At 43.7% G+C, this 24,869-nt stretch overlaps 1 protein-coding gene across 5 annotated transcripts in view; it reads left to right on the top strand.

Moving 5' to 3' along the window:
- The window catches only part of PMS2 (PMS1 homolog 2, mismatch repair system component), a 27,497-nt gene extending 2,628 nt beyond the window's left edge, over positions 1-24,869 (top strand). Inside the window, exons 2-15 of one of the 5 annotated variants that reach the window (XR_008619428.1) lie at positions 318-457; positions 1,271-1,357; positions 1,541-1,643; positions 2,341-2,524; positions 6,033-6,200; positions 6,791-6,888; positions 8,055-8,154; positions 9,727-9,811; positions 11,426-11,581; positions 13,992-14,862; positions 17,709-17,876; positions 20,182-20,282; positions 21,263-23,745; positions 23,831-23,968. Coding sequence is in view for 4 of the 5 variants with exons in the window: in XM_024121656.3 (XP_023977424.1) it covers positions 318-457; positions 1,271-1,357; positions 1,541-1,643; positions 2,341-2,524; positions 6,033-6,200; positions 6,791-6,888; positions 8,055-8,154; positions 9,727-9,811; positions 11,426-11,581; positions 13,992-14,862; positions 17,709-17,876; positions 20,182-20,282; positions 21,263-21,432; positions 23,831-23,974 (2,575 nt within the window). In the remaining variant the exon portion in view is untranslated. Of the gene's footprint in view, positions 1-317; positions 458-1,270; positions 1,358-1,540; positions 1,644-2,340; positions 2,525-6,032; positions 6,201-6,790; positions 6,889-8,054; positions 8,155-9,726; positions 9,812-11,425; positions 11,582-13,991; positions 14,863-17,708; positions 17,877-20,181; positions 20,283-21,262; positions 23,746-23,830 lie in introns of those variants that run through there. The other 4 variants (XM_024121659.2, XM_024121656.3, XM_024121655.3 and 1 more) reach the window with 4 other exon arrangements.

Genomic DNA, 24,869 nt, shown 5'->3' with positions numbered 1-24,869 from the left:
GTCCGCCTGCCGATGCAGGGGACACGGGTTTGTGCCCCGGTCTGGGAGGATCCCACATGCCGCGGAGCGGCTGGGCCCGTGAGCCACGGCCGCTGGGCCTGCGCGTCCGGAGCCCGTGCTCCGCAACGGGGGAGGCCACAACAGTGAGGGGCCCGCGTACCGCAAATAAATAAATAAATAAAATAAATGGATATGTTAATATAATGAATGGATTAGACCCATGAACTATTAATGGAGATGAATCATTTCCCACAGTTAAAACCTGGATGAAAATGCATAATTGCCTCCTTGCTGTTTCTTGTAACCTGTTTCTTTAGTTCAGAACTTGCTAAGGCCATCAAACCTATCGATCGGAAGTCAGTCCATCAGATTTGTTCTGGGCAAGTGGTTCTTAGTCTAAGCACTGCTGTGAAGGAGTTGGTAGAAAATAGTGTGGATGCCAGTGCCACTAACATTGGTAAGTTTGGAAGAGTTTTAAACCACAAGAAATAATCAGTTTATGCTGTTTTATTCAAGAAGTGTTTGTTACTCTAATAAGACAATCAGGTATTGATATAAAGAGAAATTATTTTTTAAACATAAATTTAGCACTTATGTGCCTAGTATTTAGCTAGGTAGTAATAATAATAATAGCGGTTAACTTTTATTGTGTTCTTACTATGTGCCAGGCAGGCATTGTGCTAAGAACTATACAGATGGGATACCTCATTTAATCTGTAGAATAACTTTATGAGATTGGAATTATTCTTATTGTTATAATTATTATCTCCATTTTACAAATGAGGAAATTAAGGCACAGGGAACTTACATTTTTTTTGAGGTTATAAAGCTAGTAAAATGTGATCCCAGGGAGTCTGATTCCAGAACTTATTCTCTTTTTTTTTTTTTTTTGTTTTGACACCATTTTATTAATCTTCAACTTCAGTGGAAAAATATAACCTTTTTCAAGTGCCATTTTCATCACAAGAGTTCTAGCATATATATATATGTGTGTATATATATATATATATATACACACCAGAACTTATTCTCTTTAATGACTGTGTTAAAATTATCCTCTTGAAGGAAAGAAAATAAAAACAAAACTATTTTATCTGGGCTAGTAAATAGCCAAGAAGGACTTTAAAAAATAAAATATACAAAATGACAGTAGTACATTTAAATACATATAGTTAGGACTCAAAGTTGCATTTTGTAAGTTATAAATACTGTCACTCTAAAGGCTTTTCGCATGGATCGATTTGAGAAATCAATATTTTAACCTTTTTAGAGCTCAGGCTTAAAGACTACGGGGTGGAGCTCATTGAAGTTTCAGACAACGGATGCGGGGTAGAAGAAGAAAACTTTGAAGGCTTAAGTAAGTTGAATTTTGCTAATCCTATATTAAAATATTTGGGCCAAATGTCTGAGAATTTGGGGTAACACTGTCTTAGGAAACACAAAACAGCTTTTCAAAACCAGTCACTTGGGTGGGTATTGTGTGTGTTCATTGCTGTATCACTTGCGATCTCTTCGGCCTTACCCTCCACCTCTCTTTCAGCTCTGAAGCATCACACTTCTAAGATTCAGGAGTTTGCTGACCTCACTCAGGTTGAAACATTTGGCTTTCGGGGGGAAGCTCTGAGCTCACTCTGTGCACTGAGGTGATGCAATAATTTTATCCACTAACTTGACCCCTTATAAACATCTCTCTGAAAATTAAAAAGTATGATTAGAATCATTATTGTTTACACTTTTCCATCTAATGTCTCAGCTACTAACTTCTGCATTCTGTTTTATCTTACTACCAACCTAAGTGGTAATACTTCTGAAATGTAAGCAATGAATGAACGAAATGAAGCGTATAGTATTGTAAAAAGATTGTTACCCTTATTAAAGGAGTAACTTCTCAATTTAAAAGTAACGTATAGATAATACATTATAGATGCCATATGCTATTGGTTTTAATTTATTTTGATGTTGAGGAAAAAATTTAGCTGAAGCACTTATTTAATTACACAACAGCTTCTAAGATTTTGTTAGAACAGTAGTAGCCAAACTGAGAAATAAATCTTTATTGGTGAATATGTAAGTTTTGAGATCTTTCATTTTGCAGTTTAACCAAAATAAGTATCAAAGCTTATATCAAAACAAAACATTTACAGAACTCTCTCACTAACTATTGGGCCAAACCTTGGATTTTATGATGACTCCTCACCCATTTAAACTCTCTTGATGATCTCGGAGGGATCGTCATCTTTTTAGGGGAGTTTAGAGAGAACAGAAGTGAGAAAATGAGCACGTGATGACCAGTACCTGGGAGTCTCTAGCTGACTGTGCTCTGCTGGCTTTTTCGTACAGTGATGTAACTATTTCCACCTGCCACACATCTGCGAAGGTTGGGACTCGACTGGTGTTTGATCACAATGGAAAAATCCTCCAGAAAACCCCCTACCCACGACCCAGAGGGACGACAGTCAGCGTGCAGCAGTTATTTTATACGCTACCTGTGCGCCATAAGGAGTTTCAAAGGAATATTAAAAAGGTACGGTAGGGCTTCCCTGGTGGTGCAGTGGTTGAGAATCCGCCTGCCAATGCAGGGCACACAGGTTCGAGCCCCGGTCCGGGAAGATCCCACATGCTGTGGAGCAACTAAGCCCATGCACCACAACTACTAGCCTGTGCTCTAGAGCTTGCGAGCCACAACTACTGAGCCCATGTGCCACAACTACTGAAGCCCGCATACCTAGAGCCCATGCTCTGCAACAAGAGAAGCCACTGCAATGAGAAGCCCGCGCACCACAACAAAGAGTAGCCCCTGCTCGCCGCAACTAGAGAAAGCCTGCGCACAGCAACAAAGACCCAGTGCAGCCAAAAAATAGATAAATTAATAAGTAAATTAATTAATTAAAAAAGGAAAGGTACGGTTGAGGAGCCCGCGCACCACAACAAAGAGTAGCCCCTGCTCGCCGCAACTAGAGAAAGCCTGCGCACAGCAACAAAGACCCAGTGCAGCCAAAAAATAGATAAATTAATAAGTAAATTAATTAATTAAAAAAGGAAAGGTACGGTAAATTCAGAATCCGAGAGCCTAGAGAGTGTGATGCCCAAATGTAGTCCAAGATCACTCAGGGTGGTTTGCACTCCCTTTCATTCTCTCCCCTTAATTTTTGGAGAAGTGCTTAGCTTGCTTCTTCCCCTCAAAGACCTAACTTCTGGGTGATTTACCCTTTTCTTTTTTTTTTTTTTTTTTTTTAAATAAATCTATTTATTTTATTTATCTATTTATTTATTTTATTGGCTGCGTTGGGTCTTTGTTGCTGCGCACGGGCTTCCTCTAGTTGCGACGAGCGGGGGCTACTCTTCATTGCAGTGCGTGGACTTCTCATTGCAGTAGTTTCTCTTGTTGCGAGCACGGGCTCTAGGTGCGAGGGCTTCAGTAGTTGTGGCACACTGGCTCTAGAGCGCAGGCTCAGTAGTTGTGGCGCACGGGCTTAGTTGCTCCGTGGCATATGGGATCTTCCCGGACCAGGGCTCGAACCCGTGTCCCCTCCATTGGCAGGTGGATTCTTTTTTTTATTTTTATTTTTGCGGTACGTGGCCCTCTCACTGTTGTGGGCGCGTAGGCTCAGCGGCCATGGCTCACGGTCCCAGCTGCTCCGCAGCATGTGGGATCTTCCTGGACCGGGGCCCGAACCCGCGTCCCCTGCATCGGCAGGCGGACTCTCAACCACTGCGCCACCAGGGAAGCCTGCAGGTGGATTCTTAACCACTGCACCACCAGGGAAGCCGCCCTTTTCTTTTCTTGAAAAGAATCATCAAATTGTGTTTATGAGGTCTTCTAATATGGGAAATGAGTCTTTTAAGACAAGCATTATTTTTTGATTCTATCTTTATTTTTTAATAGGTCATTTTTCTTGGCTCCCTGAGAAGTGAATCATTACAAGTTTTATGAATTGGAATGAAAATGAAAAAGCTAAATAGTATATAATTGTTTAAAAAGCAGTTATAAATTGTCTATATATGTGTATACGTACGTGTATATATGTATTCATATATATATACACATATAATCATACGTGTGTGTGTGTATATATATATCTATATATATATGATTACAGTTTTGTAAAAACAAAGCAACTGACCAAAATATGCATAGAAAAAGCCTGGGAGAGTAGACGCATGAATGCTACCAGTGGTTATTCTTGGATGTGCGATCACTTGTGCTTTTTTTGTCATCTTCCTTGTACTTTTCTGTTTTGTACCTATATTCTTTATAATCAAAAATGTTACTTAAACATATGCTGCTAAAAACTTTCTTTACCTCTAAAGCAATTTGTGCTAGTTATAACTTTATTAATTTTGGAAAAATATAGGAAACTAAAAATGTTTTCTAATTTAAGTATTAAAAATTTTTTGTACAGATAAAATTTTTATTATTATTATTTTGTATCTTTTGGTAAAAAAAAATTGGTGTCTCAGAAAATATAGGCATAAAGAACTTGTGCTTGCCAGAGATGACCATTGTTAACAGTTTGGTGAGTCTTTCAGACTCCTTTTAGTTTCATGTATTTATAAATCTTGGAAAATTTTTCAAGATAAACATTTTAAAAATGAAATCAAGTGACATAGAATATTAAACATTTAAGTCACATGGAATTGTGTGCAGTAGAAAGTTGGTATTGTCTCTGCCTACCTCCCAGAGTTTGGTTTATATCCCTTCGACTTTGTTTTTTATTTTTTAATTTTTAATTTTTAATATTTATTTATTATTTATTTATTTGGCTGCTCTGGGTCTTTGTTGCAGCATATGGGATCTTTAGTTGCGGTGTGCAGGGTCTTTAGTTGCAGCATGCAAACTCTTAGTTGCGGCATGCATGTGGGATCTAGTTCCCTGACCAGGGATCGAACCCAGGCCCCCTGCATTGGGATTGCGGAGTCTTAACCACTGGACCACCAGGGAAGTCCCTATATCCCTTAGACTTTAAATGCATACATGTATATACAATCTTTATACATATGTTTCTATTTTTTTTTAAACAATTGGGATCATAATATATATACTGTTCTATACCTTGACTTTTTAATATAGTATATTGTAGATACCTTTTTTTGGTCGATTGGTAACTACCTTATTTTTTACCATGGCACCATTATGTGTATATACTGTAATTAATTAGCCCCTGGTTGATGGTTGCTTAGGTTGTTTATAATTTTTCACAATTACAGATTGTTTCAATGAACATTTTCATAATATATCTTTTTAAAAAATTTTTTTTAAATTTATTGTTTTTATGCTTGGCTGTGTTGGGTCTTCATTGCTGCGTGCAGGCTTTTCTCTAGTTGTGGTGAGCAGGGGCTACTCTTCGTTGCGGTGTGCGGGCTTCTTACTGTGGTGGCTTCTCTTATTGCAGAGCTCAGGCTCTAGGCACATGGGCTCTAGGCATGCGTGCTCAGTAGTTGTGGCTCACGGGCTCTAGAGCGCAGGCTCAGTAGTTGTGGCGCACGGGGTTGGTTGGAGCTCAGGCTCTAGGCACATGGGCTCTAGGCATGCGTGCTCAGTAGTTGTGGCTCACGGGCTCTAGAGCGCAGGCTCAGTAGTTGTGGCGCACGGGGTTTGTTGCTCTGTGGCATGTGGGATCTTCCCGGACCAGGGCTCGAACCCGTGTGCCCTGCATTGGCAGGCGGATTCTTAACGACTGCGCCACCAGGGAAGCCCTTTCATAATAGATCTTTGATTGTTTATGCCAGTCTTTCTACAAGGATAAATTTCCAGAGGAGGGATTTCAAGGTCAAAGGGAACATACTTCTCGATTTTTAGAGCAGAAGGCCTGGACATTTTGGAAATGAGGGAAGTGTGGTCAAGAACCTCATCCTCTGATTTCCCTTTGATACCACGTAGGGAGAGTCAACTCACGGATCATTCTGTCAGGAATAATTTGCCTTATTTGTGAGATGATATGAGAGCCTTGAATTGACTGTATAACTTGAATCATGCGCTTCTTGTAAGACTGAAGTAACACTGAGTCCTTGCGTTTGTGTTTTTTAAACAGGAGTTCTCCAAAATGGTCCAGGTCTTACACGCCTACTGTATCATTTCAGCGGGCGTCCGTGTAAGTTGCACCAATCAGGTTGGACAGGGTAAGAGGCAGCCTGTGGTGTGCACCAGTGGAGGCTCCAGCATGAAGGAAAATATCGGATCTGTATTTGGGCAGAAACAGGTAGTGGTGGCCTGTTTTTTTGTTTTTCTTCTTGATTCAGGTGCTCAAATCTCTCACCTGGAGCTCTCCGGCAGTCTTTTCACCGGTCTCCTAGCCTCTAGACCGAAGCTCACTCTTACATCCACCGCCACGCAATGAAAATAATCATTCTAAAACAAAAAACTGGGTGGCCGGTTGTTTAAAAACATTTTATTGCTCTAGTGATTATGGCAGGTTTCTACTGTCCTTTCCAATAGCGTAAAGAATAAAATCTAAGAATTGATTTTTTTTTTAAACTACGTCCCTATCACAAAAATTAATGTTAGGAGCTGCAAGTTTTAAAATAATCCTTTTACTCTCTCCTTGAAAAAAAAATATTGTGGGCAATGTATTGTTTGTGGATAAGTAGGAGCACAAGTGTTTCATCTTGCTAATAAATCAAAATTATTTATTATAGAACTGTAAAATGCAACTTGAGATTCTTTGTCCTCTTAATGTGGATAGCTTGGCTAGGAAGGAAAACACACAAAACCTTCGTTATATCTTCCTTTCTGAAGTCAGGCCGGTTCTTGCTTTTTTAGAAAATAACTGTAAACCTTGATTTCTTTCAGTTGCAAAGCCTCATCCCTTTTGTGCAGCTGCCCCCTAGTGACACTGTCCGTGAAGAATACGGGCTGAGCCCTTCCCAGGCTCTGCGTAACCTGTTTTGGTAAGTTAATTGGTGCCAGGAAAATTATGATGGAACAATTTTTTTGAGGTTTTTTTTTTTTTCCTTTGGTTTTGTTTTTAAAGATTGTGATTTTAAAGCTTATAGTTTCTTATGTCCATTATAAACTGTAGGCAGTATTATTGCTGAGAAAGGTGATTTATATGGAGGAGTCAGGTTCTTAATGTAAGCAATATTCTGGGTAACTGGTGCATTTTAGGGGGTTTCTTATTAAATTAGCGTTTGTAGAAGAGGCTCTGTTTAGCGAATAATCAGCATAACTCTTCAGTTATGTGTAATGTTTCACTTGGTCAAGGCCTGGCTTAGAGGGATAGAGGCGCTTTTCCTTTAACTCGTGTCTTACCCAGAATCCAATTCAGCATCATTACTTTTAGCGTAAGAAAAACAGACATTTTTCCATAAGCAGAACTGGGCCCATATTGCTTACCCCCCCTCCACTTGCCTTTGGCTTATCCCTGAAATTAAAGATGGGGATTCATTTTTTTATGCTAAGGTATCATTCTTATGGAAACTCAAATATCCCTGGGGTAAATCTCAGGTGAAGCCCTTAACCAACGCCATGGGAGATAGAAGTTTGCTAACTGAGAACAGATTTTATGTTTTATATTTATTTTTTTGGCCACACCGTACGGATCTTAGTTTCCCGACCCAGGACTGAACCTGCGCCTCCTGCACTGGAAGTGCGGAGTCTTAGCCACTGGACCCCCAGGGAAATCCCAAGAGAACAGATCTTGTAAAGGCGGGGAATGTGGGCAAAGAGCCTGGATACAGGTCCCTGGGCTCCCTGGACAGCTTGGTGGGGACTGCACGAAGGCTCTAGAATGTGAGCGTGGGGTGAGACCCACTCCTTGTGTGGAGGCCAAGGATTTAATAGGGAAAGCGAGAGCTGAAACGAATCAGTTTTGAACCCGCTGGGTTGCCCATGGAGGATTTGTCAACGATGGGAGCTTTGGAACATTCCAGAGGGTCTGTGTTCCTTCATGATTCACCAGAATGGAGCACAGATACCCGTTACCTGAAATGTTAATACTTGTCAGCTCATCACCAGGGATTATGTTTTTATTTTTCACTTTGAGAATGTGCCGTTTGATGTGTGTCTGATCCTTTCTGCTCTGGAATCCTGCCCTAATGGCATTAACATTGAACAGTATCTCAGGTTTTATTTCTCACTGTGCTCACGGCGTGGGAAGAAGTTCAACGGACAGACAGTTTTTCTTTATCAATCGGCGGCCTTGTGACCCAGCAAAGGTATTTCAAAATATGGGGGGGATTAGTTTTTTCTTTTAGCTTTTAGTTTTAATTTTATTTTTTATTAAATAACATTTTCTGACACAGGCAATTTACGTGGAACTTGGGACTTTGACTCAGAAACATTACTTTATCTTTTTTTTCATTCTTCTAATCAATTTTATTCTAAAAACATGTATTTTTGCAAATATATTGATATTATTTATTTTAACAGACAATGCTATATTGTCATTTTAAAATATTTTTAAAAATATCTTTAAAATGTCTCGCTGTTAATTTCTTTTAAAAAAATTTTTATTTTATATTGGGGTATAGTTGATTTACAGTGTTGTGTTAATTTTAGGTGTACAGCAAAGTGATTCAGTTATACATATACATGTGTCTATTCTTTTTCAAATTCTTTTCCAATTTTGGTTATTACGGAATATTGAGTACCGTTCCCTGCGCTCTACAGTAGATCCTTTGTTGGTTATCTATAAATTATCTTATTTTAGGCATTTAAAAACACCTACCATACAGTGGTTTCAATTATATATATGTGCGCGTGCATACATATGGACACATATTAATAACCAGTATATTTATTATCGTAAAAATTATCACTATTAGAAGAAAGTAAACATTTCAAAACATTCACCATTATCTAGTCTATTTGGTATAGACTGACACACGTGCATATGCGTTTGTATTTTCTCTTTGTTCTGTCCATTTTCCAGGAAAATAAGGGCCCAGATTACTTCTGCCTCAAAGTTAAACTGATCATCTTGATATGATTATAGCACTTTTCGTGGTCAGTTTTGACTTTGCATCTTCAGCAACATTATACCTAGCAATGAAAGCGCCAAGTCTTAATCACTGGACCACCAGGGGACTCCCCAAAATTACTTCTATCAACCAGATATGGTTCAGCTTCTATTATTTTTCTTTTCTTTTTTTTAAAAAATATTTTTTAGCGTATAGAGCGTAGAAGTTTTTATTTTTTATTTTTTTTATCTTTTTTTGGCTGCGCCATGCAGCATGCATAATCTTAGTTCCCCACCCAGGGATCCAACCCGTGCCCCCTGCATTGGGACCACAGAGTCTTAACCACTGGACCACCAGAGAAGTCCCTCAGCTTCTAAATTTTTAACCTATATTGTAATTGGTGTGATTTTATGGCTTATTCCTAATGCCATTTAATAATCTCATTATAAAGTCATATAAATACATTTCTGTGTACATTTGAATGTGTTTTATGAGCAATTTAAACCCCACCTCATTTTACTGACATTTCTTCAAGAGCATCTTGAGTATGGAAAAAGATTCAGTTTTATGAATCTGTGATTAAAGATACCCCTTTGAGAGGAAAGAGACTTTTTTTGGGTGATGGATATCTTCATTATCTTGACTGTGGGGATAGGTTCGTGGGTGTATATGTCAGAATTTATCAAATTGTATACTTTAAGTGTAGTTTGTTTTACCTCAAGAAAGCTGTTCAAAATGTATCCTTTTAACGGTTGGTTAGAGTAGCATGTTATTAGAAACTGAGGGAAGGAAACATTTATTCTTTTCTAATCTTTGTTTTTTGTATAGGTTTCCAGACTTGTGAATGAGGTCTATCACATGTATAACCGGCATCAGTATCCATTTGTTGTTCTTAACATTTCTGTTGATTTGGGTAAGTTCCACTCACATTTCAGTGAAATTGGTGACTTCTTTTTTTTTTTTTCAGGCTGCACGCGGGCTTTCTCTCGTTGCGGCGAGCGAGGGCGGCTCTTCGTTGCGGTGCGCGGGCTTCTCATTGTGGTGGCTTCTCTTGTTGCGGAGCACGGGCTCTAGGCGCACGGGCTTCAGTAGTTCTGGCTCGCGAGCTCTAGAGCGCAGGCTCAGTAGTTGTGGCGCACGGGCTTAGTTGCTCCATGGCATGTGGGATCTTCCCGGACCAGGGATCAAACTGTGTCCCCTGCATTGGCAGGTGGATTCTTAACCAATGTGCCACCAGGGAAGTCCCTGGTGACTTACTCCTAAAAGAATAAAATGAGATTATAAAGCTCTGCTATGACCAGAAAGAGACTTTTATAGCAACAATTAGTGGTGATATATATTTTTAAAGACTTAAAAAAAAATTTTTAATTAAAAAAAGTCTTTTTAGACTTTTATTTTTTATACAGACTTTCCTGCTTTCTACTTGAAACTACGTTAATTATATTGTTCGGAAAATGTGACTTTTTCATGTCAGCTGAGGGAGAAAGTAGACTAAATGTTCTCCCTGATTTTGAAAATAATTCATTTCATGTAGATATTTTTCTTCTGATTGCTAATATTATGGTTTATGGTTATCCAATATTTTTTAGGTGCTTAGAAATATATATGTGCACACCTTGAAAATATATATATATAATGATATATATATATATATATATAGCCATATTTTTTGGAGTGAGAAAATAATTTTGGGTAATTTTGTGCTCTTTATCCTTAGATGTGAACATTTTCTTTTCCATGTCATTCAAGTTTATTCAGAAACATGATTTTAATAGCTGTATTGTATTTCAATGTGTGGATATATCTTGATTGTAAACTTTTATGTTTGTGCCTATTTTAGTTGTTTTCAGTTTTTAGAAATTTAAATACTGTTCTTATAGATAAATCATTACCTATATTTTTGATTATTTCTTTAAGATAAATTTCTAGAAGTAGAATCATTGGGTCAGTGAATGGGATCCTGTTATACCAATTTACACACCTACCAACAATGTACTAGGTATTATAATTTTTTTTTTTTTTTTTTTTTTTTTTGCGGTACACGGGCCTCTCACTGTTGTGGCCTTTCCCGCTGTGGAGCACAGGCCCAGCGGCCACGGCCCACGGGCCCAGCCGCTCCGCAGCATGTGGGATTCCCCCCGGACCGGGGCACAAACCCGTGTCCCCTGCATCGGCAGGCGGACTCTCAACCACTGCACCACCAGGGAAGCCCCCGGTATTATAATTTTTAACCAGATTCAATAGGTGATAAAAATGACATTTTAGTTTGCAATTTTATCATACCTTTTCATGGGTTTATTTGCTTTTTTTTCTTTTGCAATGTACCTACTCAAATGCTTGCTTATTTCATATGTTTAAAAAATTATTCCTCTTTTCCTTGTTTATTTGAAAGGGCTAGTTTTATAGTATGAATATGAATCTGGACACGGCTTTTGGCAAGTGCAAGTGAATAACATAGTCGATGGGGAAATCTCTCTTGTTAAACGTGAACTTAAACACAATTGGCATCTTTTCTATTTTGCTTTAGAATGTGTCGACATCAACGTTACTCCAGATAAAAGGCAAATTTTACTACAGGAGGAGAAGCTTTTGTTGGCAGTTTTAAAGACGTCTTTGATAGGAATGTTCGATAGTGATGTTAACAAACTGAACGTCAGTCAGCACCCGCTGTTTGATGTCGAAGGTGAGAAAAACACAGGTGTATAAACAGCTTCTAAAACTTGTAGCTGTTGTGATACTTGCCTTATTTTTTCGGAGGTAAAGTTTTTTTGGGCATGAAACAAAATCTGTGAGATTTTGACGGGTACCTACCACCTCCATCTCTGCACAGACAGACATGGAGATGGGGGGCAGGCTGGCCTAGAGGAGCATCTTCCCCAAGCAGTGGATCTGGCTGTCAGAGGGAGTCATGGCCAACTCAGAGAGGATGTGTCACCCTAGAAAGTATGTAGCTGCAGATTTAAGGTAATCTGGACTAAAATGGATGCAAGCCACCTCCGTTATCACCCAGGGATACATTCTTACCGAGACTCACCCATTCTCCTTTCAATAAACACGCCCCCATTGGAATTCCCTGGCAGTCCATTGGTTAGGACTCAGCACTTTCACTGCCAGGGCCTGGGTTCAATCCCTGGTTGGGGAACTGAGATTCTGCAAGGCAAGCGGTGCGGCCAAAACCAAAAACCAAACAAACAAAAACACTCCCCGATCGTGGCAAGCCTTTTGTTAATTTCCAGAGTTCTGAAAAAGTTGATTCTGACCATTTTTACCCGTTTTCTCCTATCTTTTATGGAGTAGGGAATTTGGGGGGGGCCCTTACTCTGCCGTTTTCCCTCACGTTCCCCCCCTGTGCATTCATCACTGAGTGGCATGTTGAGATGAGACTTGGCCCAAAGCTGGTTTGACCTCTGTAAAAATATGCACAATCATTGTTTTACTTCCTGGTCCTGAGCGAGCAGCCTTTCGTTTAAATAGTTGGTTTTATTCTTTTGCATCCAAACTAAGTGCATCCGGGGCACCTTGTGGAGAGGAGTCCAGAGCTGAGCCCCAGCAGCCTTCCGTAGCAGAGGCAGGAGCTGGCGGCTACCCCTTCTGACAGCCAGATCCACTCCTTGGGGTGGATACCCTTCTCTAGGCCAACCTGCCCCCGAGCTCCACGTCTGTGCAGAGACGAAGGTGGCGGGTCCCAGTCACTGTCCTCCGGCGGGGGGGAAGAGACCAGAGAGCAGCTCAGGAGGCTGAAAATACGTTTGGTGGAAAGCTCAGGTGACAATGGGAGGAAGTCGTTCTGGGATGAGGCTTCGTAACCCGAGGGTACCAGGAGCCATAAGCCAGGGGTTAAGAGGAGGGGCGGGACCCAGAGTGGCTCTGTCTTCACATTTCCTAACACCCTGGGGTTGGGGGGCGGAGAGGCTGACTTGGAAGGCAGTGAGGTGCGCTCTCATCAAGTGCCACGGTCGACAGTTGTGACAGTCGGAGTGTATGGTGGGGACACAAGCTCCTAAGGGTGGGGCGGGGTTGCCGGGTGGTGGGAGAGGCGCACAGGAGCACTGCCATGAATGCGGCCGAGCTACTGACGTCACATCTCTGCCGCCCACGCTCTGCATGGGCTAGTATGACTGCATGCGTGCGTGTGTGCGGGCCCGGCGGGGGTGGGGATGGGGCGGAGGATGGAAGGGAGCATCACATCTTTGTGGAATGGGCCGGTGGTGGCAGCTCCGAGCGCGCGCGTGGTCAGAGAGGCCACCCCATACAGAGAAACTGCTCAACTTATCTCTGCATCTTGAGGCACAATCAAATCCGACGCCCTCTTCTTAGCCCTTTCATCGAGTACAGCATCCACACAGAAGCAAATGTGCCGTGAGTGCATCAGCCCTGAGATCAGGAAATAGCACCCACAGAACCACCCTTGTACCCCTTTTCAGACACTAACCCCCAGTGGGAACTGTTTTCCTGACTTCTAACACCATGGATTCGTTTTATCTGTTTTTAATTCGAAGGCATCCAGTATTTACATCTTAACATCGTTGGTTTCTCTCTCAATATTTTGTACGTGAGATTCATCCAAGTCCTGTGTGACAATTCATTTATTCATTCTCGTTGCTGTACAGTATTCTGTTGTATTTAAATACCATGACTTATTTGTGGACAACTGGGTTGTTTCCAGGATTGGGCTGCCATGAATATAGCTGTCACGAATATCCCCATCCACGGTTTAGGCCAGCACAGGTAGACATTTCTGGTAGGATAGCAGTGCGGGGTCACAGGTGTGCATGTTCAGATTAGATGTTCCCAGAGAGTTTTACAAAGCAGTTGTACCAATTTCAACACCACCAGCCGTATTTAATCATCCCATTTGATCCTCAGCCTTGTAAACATTTTTAAAAAAAATTTTACCTGTTCTGATGAGTATATAGTGGCATCACATTGTGGTTTTAATTCATGTCTCCTTTATGGTTCATGTAGAACTGTGTTCACACATTGGATCAGCCATTCGGAGCTCCTCTTTTGTGAAGTGCCTGTTCACGTAAAAGTATCCCCTTATTCTATTTCCGCGCAGCCCCTGATGCCCTTCTCTGTTCACATCTGCTTAGGTCACTTAATAAAAAGGCATTCGGCAGAGCTGGAGAAGCCCATGCCAGGAAAGCAGGATGATCCCGCCCCGTTAAGGACTCGCGGGGAAGAGAAAAGGGCAGCGACCATTTCCAGACTGAGAGAGGCCTTTTCCCTTCGTCACACAGTGGAGAACAAGTCACGGGGCCCGAAGGCCACCGACCCAAGACGGATTTCTCCACGACAGAAAAGCAGCACCCCATTTCCTAGCGCTTCAGGGCCCCTCTGCTCCTGGAAGCACATCTCTGAACCTCAGGAGGAAGGGATGACTTCCACTCAGGGGCCCTGTGACCCGATGGTTAGAGTGGACACGGAAGAGGGCTGGGGGCACAGCAGCGCATCTGCCGGCTCTGAGGAGGGGTCCAGCACCCCAAAAACGGGCAGCCACCCCAGCAGTGACCACGTGGCAAGCTCCCCCAAAGATGGGTTTTCGCAAGAAAATGTGGAGTCTTTGGAGAAGTTACCTGAAACTGACCATCGTCTTTGGCGCACGAGTTGCCACTTGGACCACGAAGAAAGCGACTCCCGACCTAGAGTTTTGCTGCAACCTACGCCTCTCTCATCCCCAAACGCAAAGCGTTTTAAGAAAGAAGGGGTTCCTTTAAATCCCGATGTCCCTCCAGAGTCCGTGAAAACTCAGAACGCTTTAGCATCCGAGCTGGATGTAGCTGTTGAAATTAACAAGAAAATAGTGCCCCTTGACTTTTCTATGAGTTATTTAGCCAAACGAATAAAGCAGTTATGTCAGCAAGAACAACAACGAGAAGGTGGACAAAATTATAGGAAGTTTCGGGCAAAGATTTGCCCTGGAGAAAATCAAGCAGCAGAAGATGAACTGAGAAAAGAGATAAGGTAACACTTTTTCCACTCACCAACTTCTTTTCCTTGCCTCTCACATCCATCACATTAATTTTCTTTAAAGAACTCTTTCGCCAGGCAGTTCTGCAGCCTGAAATCTTGCAAGAATTTTTTTCCTTAGATTTTCTCTGCACATCTTTTCCATCGGTCCAAATCAATCAAGGCCTTCTTGACCCCAATTTTATTCCTTTTTCTGGAGGTTTTCAGCCCATGGTGACTTCTCCCTGCCTTGAATTCAGGGCAGCTTTGGGGAACATTGCTATTTCCCATCTTTCCATTTTAACATGTATGAGGAAAAATTATCACATTATCGAAGCTATGATTTCAAGAAGATTGCGTCAGATAAGGCTGAGTTAAAAAGTCAATTTAAAGAAAAATCTTCACAATACAGATAATAGAAAACACTGGTCACCAGCACTTTCTTGACAGTAGTCATGTCCAACGTTGTGACTCTTAAAAATGATGAATTCTTTTGAAATAGTTTTTATTTTTTAAATTTTGTCTTTGTTTTGTGTCACCAGTTACTGAAATGCGCTGTGTCCTGTGCACAGTGCAATTCAGCAAGTACATTGCAGTTTTATAGCACTTTTAGCCTGGACCACACAGGCTTTGCCTAATTTCAGTTATAAATTCTTCACCGAGCGTCCTATAATTGCTTTGTTATTCACAGTGCCTAGCTTACACGGAGAAGGGTTTTCAGGAACCTTTTTTTCTTTTAAAAGGTGTGTAATTAATGGAAGTGAACCTCTCTGGTTGTGAACTCAGAGGGAGCCAGTGAAGAGAGCCAGGTTCCTTAAATATTTTTAAATAGAGATTTTAATTAAGTTTGCAAACATGTATTGATCACCTGTTACCGTGGTTTTTGAATGTTGGTATGCCTAAGAATCACCTGGAGAGCTTGTTAAACAAGCAGGACCTATGTATGGCCAGATTCCAGTGTTTCTGCTTTAGTAGATCTGGTGGATCTTGGGTGTGGAGCCCAGGAATCGGCATTTTTGACAAGTACCCGAGAAGGTCACATTGAGAAGCTGATCCACAAGGGCCTGGCATTGGCTTCTGGCTTTCAGGGCACGGCTGTTGGATTGGCTGTACTTCTGTTCTGAGCTATTGGTCTGATGAGGTTTACTTTTTCCTGAGAAGCACAGGAAAAAGTACTGAGCTAAAGATTAGGCAGCAGTGAAGATATTGAGGTTGTGTTTACCAGCTCCTGTTTCTGCATTTTGAATTATAACTAAATATACCAAGCTGTAAAACTTTGTTTCTTTAAGCCAGATGCTAGGTTCTAGTTTATGGTGGGAGATACACCTGCCAAAGACACAGAAGACCCGGGTCTTCAGGCCGGCACAGGTTCTTCCCATGGGCAATCTGCCTGGGGAACCGGAGCAGACTCGGGCGGTTCCTGGAAGAGCAATCAGAGGCAGGGAGTTGGTATTTGTGCCAATTACCAGTTTATTGCCTCTCAGTTCCAAATCCACTCTGCCCTGCTTTGCAGTCCTGGAGGCTGAACCATGTAAGCATTTCTCCTGGTGCGCTGTTAGACTTGATCAGCAGGGGGCGCTGGAGGGACACTGCAAGACAGCAGGAGCAGCGGCTTCTCTTGCTTCTGTGATGCCCTTGTCTTTTCCTCCTACAAGGCAGCCACTGGCAGCAGGCAGGAGGCCTAGCAGTGCTCACTCTGCTACTCCAACCAACTTATTTTCATTCATAAATGAATGAAATGCAGCCACGCCTGTTCCAACAGTCTGAAGCTCAGCCTGGGGTGGGCAGGGGGCGGGGGGTACTCCCCATTAGAAGGATTGATATCCACTATTGACAAAAAGGTACTCGTATACAGGTAGCCCTCCGTATCTGCCGGTTCTGCAACTGCAGATTGAAAATTTGTAAAAATTCCAGAAAGTTCCAAAAAGCAAAACTTGAATTAGCTGCGTGCTGGCAACTATTTTACATACCATTGACATTGTAGTAGGTATTATGAGTAATCTAGAGACGATTTAAAGTATATGGGAAGGATGTGCATAGGTTATATGCAAGTACTGTGCCATTTTATGTAAGGGATGTGAGCATCTGTGCATTTTTGTATCCTGGGGGTCCTGGAACCAATCACCTGCATATACCCAGGGACAACTGTACATATTGGTGGGAGTGCAAACTTTTATAGATCTCCTATCAAAGTAAAGTGTACATATATAATAACACATCTAGGGATTTATCATACAGATACATCCACAGTAGAGAAGATCTATGTACAGGGGTGTTGCACCTTTGTTTGTGTTTCTTAAAATGGATACAGCTGAAGTGTCCTTTAGTAGAGAATTTGTCAGACAAATTGGTACATCCACATAATGAATTCCTACATGGACATTAAAAAGAATGAAGTAGGTCTCTATATATGGGTCTGAAAAAAATATCTGAGATTCATTGTTAAGTGATGAGAGTGAAACGGTATGAAGGATTGATTCCATTTTTTTTTTTTTTTTTTAAAACGGTGTATAGTCAAAGGTCTGGAAGGATGTGGACCAAATCATTAATAGTAGTAACTAATGTCACCTGGAGAGTTGGAGGAATGAATAATGTTATCCTTAGAAAGTGGGATTTTTAGGGACTTTGTCTATTTTATGTTTTTGTACTTTTTTTATTAGTGTTTTATAAGCAGAGAAGGAATCTTTTAAAATGTCTTCTAAAATGGGAATTCCCTGGCAGTCCAGTGGTTAGGACCCCATGCTTTCATTGCTAAGGGTGCGGGTTCAATCCCTGGTTAGGGAACTGAGACCCCACAAACCATGCAGCACAGACAAAAAAAGAAGTTAAAATGTCTTCTACTTAACATTTTCTACGTGCAGCAAAACGATGTTTGCAGAAATGGAAATCATTGGTCAGTTTAACTTGGGATTTATCATCACCAAACTGAATGCAGATATCTTCATAGTGGACCAGCACGCCACGGATGAGAAATACAACTTCGAGATGCTTCAACGGCACACTGCTCTCCAGGGGCAAAGGCTTATAGCGTAAGTTCGTTTCAGTGTTCAGAATTCTCAGTGTTGTTTCATCCCCCAAATTTAAGATCTCTTAGCTATAGGTGTGTTTATCTTTATCTCTGTCTAAACCTGTCTATACCTACCTATCTATCTATCTGTCTGTCTGTCTGTCTATGTATATTTTTTGGCTGTACGTATCCTTACAGCAGGTTTTTATACTTTTTGCGTAATAATCGTCATACCTGCCATCTATGGAGTGCTTATTTGGTGCCAGGCGCTGTTGAAGCAATTTATGTTTAATCCTCACAAACGTTTGAAGTAGTTACTATGTATTACCACCAACATCTCGCAGGTGATGAAACTGAGAGACGTTTCATAACTTGCCCAAGGTCACACAGCTAATGGATTCTTTAAGTATCAAAAGATACTTAAAGTTCTTTTAAGCTGTTCAAAAATGCTGATCACTGGTTGGCCAGGAAATCCTTTCGATGAAGAGCAGTTTATAGTACAGAGTCTGTCTACTTAGAGTGCGTGGAGTTCACGCGTTCAGAAGGTCAGCAGTGCCTGTGTGTCTGTCCTCAGCTATGGTAGAGCAATTCCAGTGATTAGTCACTGCAGAATTTGGTATCTGTCTCTCTTTTGCCAAATTTAATGTTTTACACTGACCATTTTACAAGACGGTGTGATGGTGTAGCATATAAACCAGAAGTCTTTTCTTAAGCGAAGTCATAAGGAGAGGTCCTGGATTTTCATTTGGGAAATTAAACTACATAATTAACTCAGATCCCAACAGTAGCAGATCCCAGCATGAAGAACTTACCACTAAAACAGCCACTCAGCTGGAAAACATACCTAGTTTATTTGCTGAGTACTCTGTGTCCTACAGAACGGCTTAATTATATTTATTTTCAGCAGGAATAAGTAGGAATAGTAAAGACATTGAATGAGCCACTTTATAATACTGAGCTATTCCTGCCCCTGTTACAGAGGTCGTTTATTTTTTAGCCATTTGGCGTAAGTACGGTCTCGTTTGTGGCATTTCAAGTTGACCTGGATAATCGCAGGCCACTGTGGGTCCCACGTGGATCACACTTCAGGATGAAAGGATAAAAACCACAACTGCATCCTTTCCTACCGGCCCTGCGTAGTTTGGCCCTGATGACCTCTTCAGCTGTTCCTAAGCCCTCTTCTCCTGTTCTCTATACTCTGGCCATCCTTCCTTTTCCCTTGACAGGCCTGATGAATTCCTACAGAGCCATTAAGCAGAATGAAGGAGATCTTTGTGTGTGGCTCTGGGAACATCCGTGGTCCATCCTAGGGCCTTTTTACAGACTGTTGTCTCTGCCTAGAATACTTGCCCCTGCACCCACCCCTCACCCCCATCACCTGATAACTGTCACTCAGCCCCAGATCTCAGCTCAAAGGTCATTTCCTCCGAGAAGCCTTCCCTGACACCCTCTCTCTCCGCGCCAAGTCTCACATGCTCTGTGCTCCTATGGCCCTGGGTGTCTCTTCTTCCTGATTCCCAGTGTAGTTTGTAATTACAGTTTGTTTGTTTGACTGTTTGATCAGTGTCTTTTTTTCCCCACTAGACTGTTTGTTTCATGAGAGCAGAGAACGGGTCTTTGTATCTCCTGCCTTTAGCGGTGTCTGTCTTACTAAGCACTCAGTAAATCCAAGAGGAGAGATGGATGGATAAAGAATGCAGGCAGGGGGGACTTCCCTGGCAATCTAGTGGTCAAGACTTCGCCTTCCAGTGCGGGGGGTACGGGCTCCATCCCTGGAGCTAAGATCCCACATGCCTTGGGGCCAAAAAACCAAAACATAAAACAAAAGCAGTATTGTAACAAATTCAATAAAGACTTTAAAAATGGTCCACATAAAAAAAAAATCTTTAAAAAAAAAAAAAAAGAATGCAAGCGGAAGGAGCAGGATAGCAGAACAGATGCTGTTTCTTCTGTTTTCAAATGTCTGTAGTGACCGAACCCAACTTTTCAAATTGTCTTTATTGTGAGGAGGAAAAACAGCATTTTTAGGTCATATCGTTATCTTGGAGAAGAGAATTTTTAAAAAGACAGTCATTGGGGTGGTATGGCAGATTGAGGAAAGGCAGACTACTTTTGGAGTTACTCTAACTTCTAAAAAGAACTTAAAAAAAAAGAAATTAAAAGGAAATGCTCAGAGTTCTGTGAGAGGAGAGGCTCATAGCTGAAAGCATGTTATTCGTGTTGCTTTTTGAAATGAATTCAAAGAGTCACAGAATTGTTTTAGTTTCATTTCTGCTTTAGAGCCATATGTTTGACTTCAAGGTCTAGTTTGGGTCTCTGTTTTTCAGACCTCAGACTCTCAACTTAACGGCTGTCAATGAAGCAGTTCTAATAGAAAATCTGGAAATATTCAGAAAGAATGGCTTTGACTTTGTTATCGATGAAGATGGTAAGTTATTACTTAGGACTGTAGAACTGTGTCCTTTTAGAGCTGAGAACGATCTTTTTTTTTTTTTTGATAAATTTATTTATTTTATTTATTTATTTTTGGCTGTGTTGGGTCTTTGTTGGGCTTTTCTCTAGTTGCGGCGAGCGGGGGCTGCTCTTTGATGCGGTGCGCGGGCTCCTCATTGCGGTGGCTTCTCTTGTTGCAGAGCACGGGCTCCAGGTGTGCGGGCTTCAGTAGTTGTGGCTCACGGGCTCTGGAGTGCAGGCTTCAGCAGTTGTGGCTCTCGGGCTCTAGAGCGCAGGTTTCAGTAGTTGTGGCGCACAGGCTTAGCTGCTCCGTGGCACGTGGGATCTTCCCGGACCAGGGCTCGAACCCGTGTCCCCTAAATTGGCAGGCGGATTCTTTTTTTTTTTTTATAAATTTATTTATATATATATTTATTTATTTTTGTCTGCATTGGATCTTTGTTGCTGCATGCAGGATTTCTCTAGTTGCAGCGAGTGGGGGCTACTCTTCGTTGCGGTGCATGGGCTTCTCATTGCGGTGGCTTCTCTTGTTGCAGAGCGCAGGCTCTAGGTGCACGGGCTTCAGTAGTTGTGGCACGAGGGCTCAGTAGTTGTGGCTCACGGGCTCTAGAGCGCAGGCTCAGTAATTGTGGCGCATGGGCTTAGTAGCTCCACGGCATGTGGGATCTTCCCGGACAGGGCTCGAACCGGTGTCCCCTGCATTTGCAGGCAGATTCTTAACCACTGCGCCACCAGGGAAGTCCCGGCAGGCGGATTCTTAACCACTGTGCCACCAGGGAAGCCCGAGAACGATCTTTGCGGTCATACACTTCAGCGTATTTTATAAGAGATGAACATGCTTCCCCCCAAAAGCGTTTTGCTTCTGCCCTCTCTTTCAGATGTTCCTTACAAATAGCACCCAAATGAAATGGATTTTTTAAGTGATGGCTTTTTCTCCAAATTTTTTTCTTTTAGCCCCGGTCACTGAAAGAGCTAAATTGATTTCCTTGCCGACTAGTAAAAGCTGGACCTTTGGACCCCAGGACATAGATGAACTGATCTTCATGCTGAGTGACAGCCCCGGTGTCATGTGCCGGCCTTCCCGGGTCAGGCAGATGTTTGCCTCCAGGGCCTGTCGGAAGTCTGTAAGTAAAGAAGGCTTATCTGCAGGAGCCTGAGGGGTCTGCTCTTGGGCCTTGGAAGTTCTCAGTTCAGCCCCTGACTTGTCAGCCTTATTAAATGTGGGTGATGCTCGCTCTGGGCTGTGTGCGTGGAGCCCCACTGTCCTCAGCCATTGTAACGCATGAGCGCTGCACGTCTGCCTTAGGCCAGACCTCTGACCCATAGTTACGGCTCTTTCTCAGCGCCCCTGAAGCAGCGTCCTCAGGGCTTTCGTCACTCCCACGCAGTTAGCTGGGTATCCACGTTGTTCGTCTATGGACCTCATGGGTATTAATGACACTGGTGGGTAAAGATTAGGTGCTGCCAAGCCCTCAAGGGCCCTGCACGAGATTATCCAGAACCCTGCAGTCAGCTCGCCTTTCACAGGAGCCCCAAGGGCGGGCACTGCGTATTGTCTGGCTGCCGCGGCTCAGCCTGGTTCTAGAAGACGATAGCAGTGGTTGGTGATGAGCCTGATGTCAAAGCAGAGCACGTGTGTTTGCGTCACCTGGCCCACCCCTTCATTCACTCAGCAGAGACCCCTTCGGCCCCCGCTGGGTGGCCGGCCCTGGTCCGGGTGCTGGGGGCGCAGGTAACCCGGCAGATGAGGTCCTTGCCCTCGTGGAGCTTATAGTTTAGTGGGGGTAATGGATATGACATTAATAACGGCAGCCTCAGATACAGGTTCGGTCGGGGTGAGGCTGTCTGAGGAGGTGACCTCCCAGCTGACGCTTGGAAGGTGAGCTGGAGCCCCTTGGGAAAGAACTTTCCAGATAGAAGAAATAGCAAGTGCAAAGGTTCGGGGTGTTTGGCGAAGCCAGAGGCTGACCCCGTGTGACGGGTGGGGGACCAGGATGGGAGTGGGGCCCCGTCTGGGGACCCACTTAAGGTCCTTGGGATCCTGGTCCGAACCTGGGCGTCTGCGCTGCGCGTGTCAGGAGGTGCTGGAGGGTGACCATGGGGAAGAGACCGCGGAGAGGGTGTCATAACGGAAATGAGGGGGTGGGGCAAGGGCTGCGGCATTTTCAGCTTTGGGGGCAGTGGGGTTCAGCATTCTCTGTTAGACACGCTGTATCTGAGATCCTATTAGACGTGAGAGGAGGTGTCTGAGAACAGCCACGTCAGTGAATCCAGAGCCAGGGGAAGTGTCGGTGCTGGAGAGAAAGGTTTAGGTTTTCTAAGTTACGGCCATGGCGTTGGATGAAATTCCTCCAGGCAAGAGTTTGATGAGAGAATAGGGCCCAGGACCTGACTTCAGCCACAGATGGTTCTTTGATAAAGGCCTGACCTTGATCTTCCCACCCTGGAGTCGGGGGTAGGAGTCAGAGCTGGGCCTGGCCTGTGCTGATGGCCAGGTGTTCACAGTGCCGTGTCCTCGCGTGACGCAGAGATCTTTGGGGCCACGGGCCGCTCCTCAGTCCCCAGGCTGGCGGGTCCCTGGCGCTGCAGCGCTGTCTCCGCGCAGCACACGGGCTGACGGGGGCGGGCTGTCCCCTGCTGCACCCGTGGGCCCCGTGTCCTACGCTCGGCTCTAGCCACGCCTGCCACACCATCTCCTTCCCGCCCCAAGTCCTCGCCCGCCGTCCCTCTGCCTGGATGCCCCGCTCCGCACGCCTTCTTCGCCCACCTGGCCCCCTCCCACCCTCGGGCCTCCCTGAGCACCCAACTGAAGTAGCCTCTCCTGGGTGCTCAGGCAGGCCCGAGGGCTACAGAGGACAGACACGCGAGCTCCTGCATTGCGGGGAGGCAGGGACATTGGAGCAGCAGCCTGCGGGAGAGGGAACATGAGAGACGCAGATATCTGAGGGAAGCGTATCCCGGGTAGAGGGCACAGCCAGTGACAAGGTCCTGAGGCAGGTACTCGCTCTATGGGCTTGTACTAGAGGCGAGGGGGTGCCGGTGTGGCTGCAGTGGGGGCGGAAGGACTGCTTGCTTGCAGGTGTGGACACTAAGGCCGGTGAGGGCCAAGTCAGGTGATGCACTTGGGCTTTTATCCGGGTGGGGGTGGGGCTTCGAAGAGGAGCCACGTGATCTGACACGCCTTTAAAAGGAATCACTGGCCGCTCCTGGAGGACGAGTTGAAGGGAGAAGGAGGAAAGCGGGGAGGCTCGCCAGGAGGCCGCTGCAGTCGCCATGGTGGGAGGTCGGGGTGGCTGGGATGTGGATGCTGGCGGAGCTGGTGAGACTGGTTGGTCCTGGACGGGAGTGGTCGGCGTCTCTCCTGAGGATGTGCTGCCACGACAGAGCCACGGAGGGGCTGGATTTCACAAAGAGGCCGAGGGCTGAGATACTAGAAGGTAGGGTTCTTCGGGGGAGGACTTTTCAGGGAATTGTTGCTTTTGTCGTAAAACTTTAATGTAAGCCATCATGTCTCACATGCAGGTGATGATTGGAACCGCTCTTAACACAAGTGAGATGAAGAAACTTGTCACCCACATGGGGGAGATGGACCAGCCCTGGAGCTGTCCCCACGGAAGGCCCACCGTGAGGCACCTTGCCAATCTGGACATCATTTCGCAGAACTGACAACATTTCTCATTTTAAAGAGCTATTGATCTTATCGCAGGGTTTTCTGTTTTGCAAGGCAGGGTTTTAAGTAACCATTTTGGGGGTTTGTTTCTAAATGAACCTGCTACTTAAAAATGCATCAGGTCCGTTTAGAAGTGATCTTGAGAACTTTTTCAATCCATATGGAGCGTTGCTTGCAACATTTTTTGTTTCATATTTGAACATACGTGTGTGTGTGTGTGTGTGTGTGTGTGTGTGTGTGTGTGTGTGTGTGTAGCAGCAAGAGCATGTTTTACCAAAAGAGAGCACCTTGGAAGTCACCTAGACCTCTGCTCTGGCCCGACGTATTTTAGCCTGCCATTTTCAGCTCTTAATGATGATTAAATCCATAATGGTTTAACTTCATACATTGAAAATTATAGTCCTTTTGAGTAGTCATTTTCAACCCTGATGCATATTAAATTTAGAAGATAATCCAAAAAAACCCAAGGGATATTCTCTGTCCAGCTGGAAGAAATCGACCAGGTGGGGTGAGGTCTCTTTTGTTTTTGTTTTTGTTTTGTTGTTTTGGGCTACGCTGCGCTGCTGGCGGGATCTCAGTTCCCCAATCAGGGATTGAACCCAGACCATGGCAGCAAAAGCCCGGAATCCTAACCAGTAGGCCACCAGGGCACTCCTGGGGGTCTCTATTTTTAAATGTTCCCCGCTGCAGCCAGGGTGGCAAAGAGCGTTGTAGGCAAGGGGAAATAAAAGGCTTTGATTTTTCTGTAACTTTGATGCTGTGATTTGGTTTTCTGGGAGTGTGAACTGTGAGACTGGTACTGGAGGTAGAAGAATCCCTGTCTGTTGTCAAATGGTTTTTCATGGAGTCTCGTCCCATTTGAACTCTGCCAGAAATGGACGTAGAAATGCC

This window comes from Physeter macrocephalus, chromosome 14 (assembly GCF_002837175.3).
Source record: "Physeter macrocephalus isolate SW-GA chromosome 14, ASM283717v5, whole genome shotgun sequence".
Taxonomy (NCBI): domain Eukaryota; kingdom Metazoa; phylum Chordata; class Mammalia; order Artiodactyla; family Physeteridae; genus Physeter; species Physeter macrocephalus.
The sequence above is the reverse complement of the archived record's forward strand: the minus strand, read 5'-3'. Positions and strand labels throughout refer to the sequence as shown.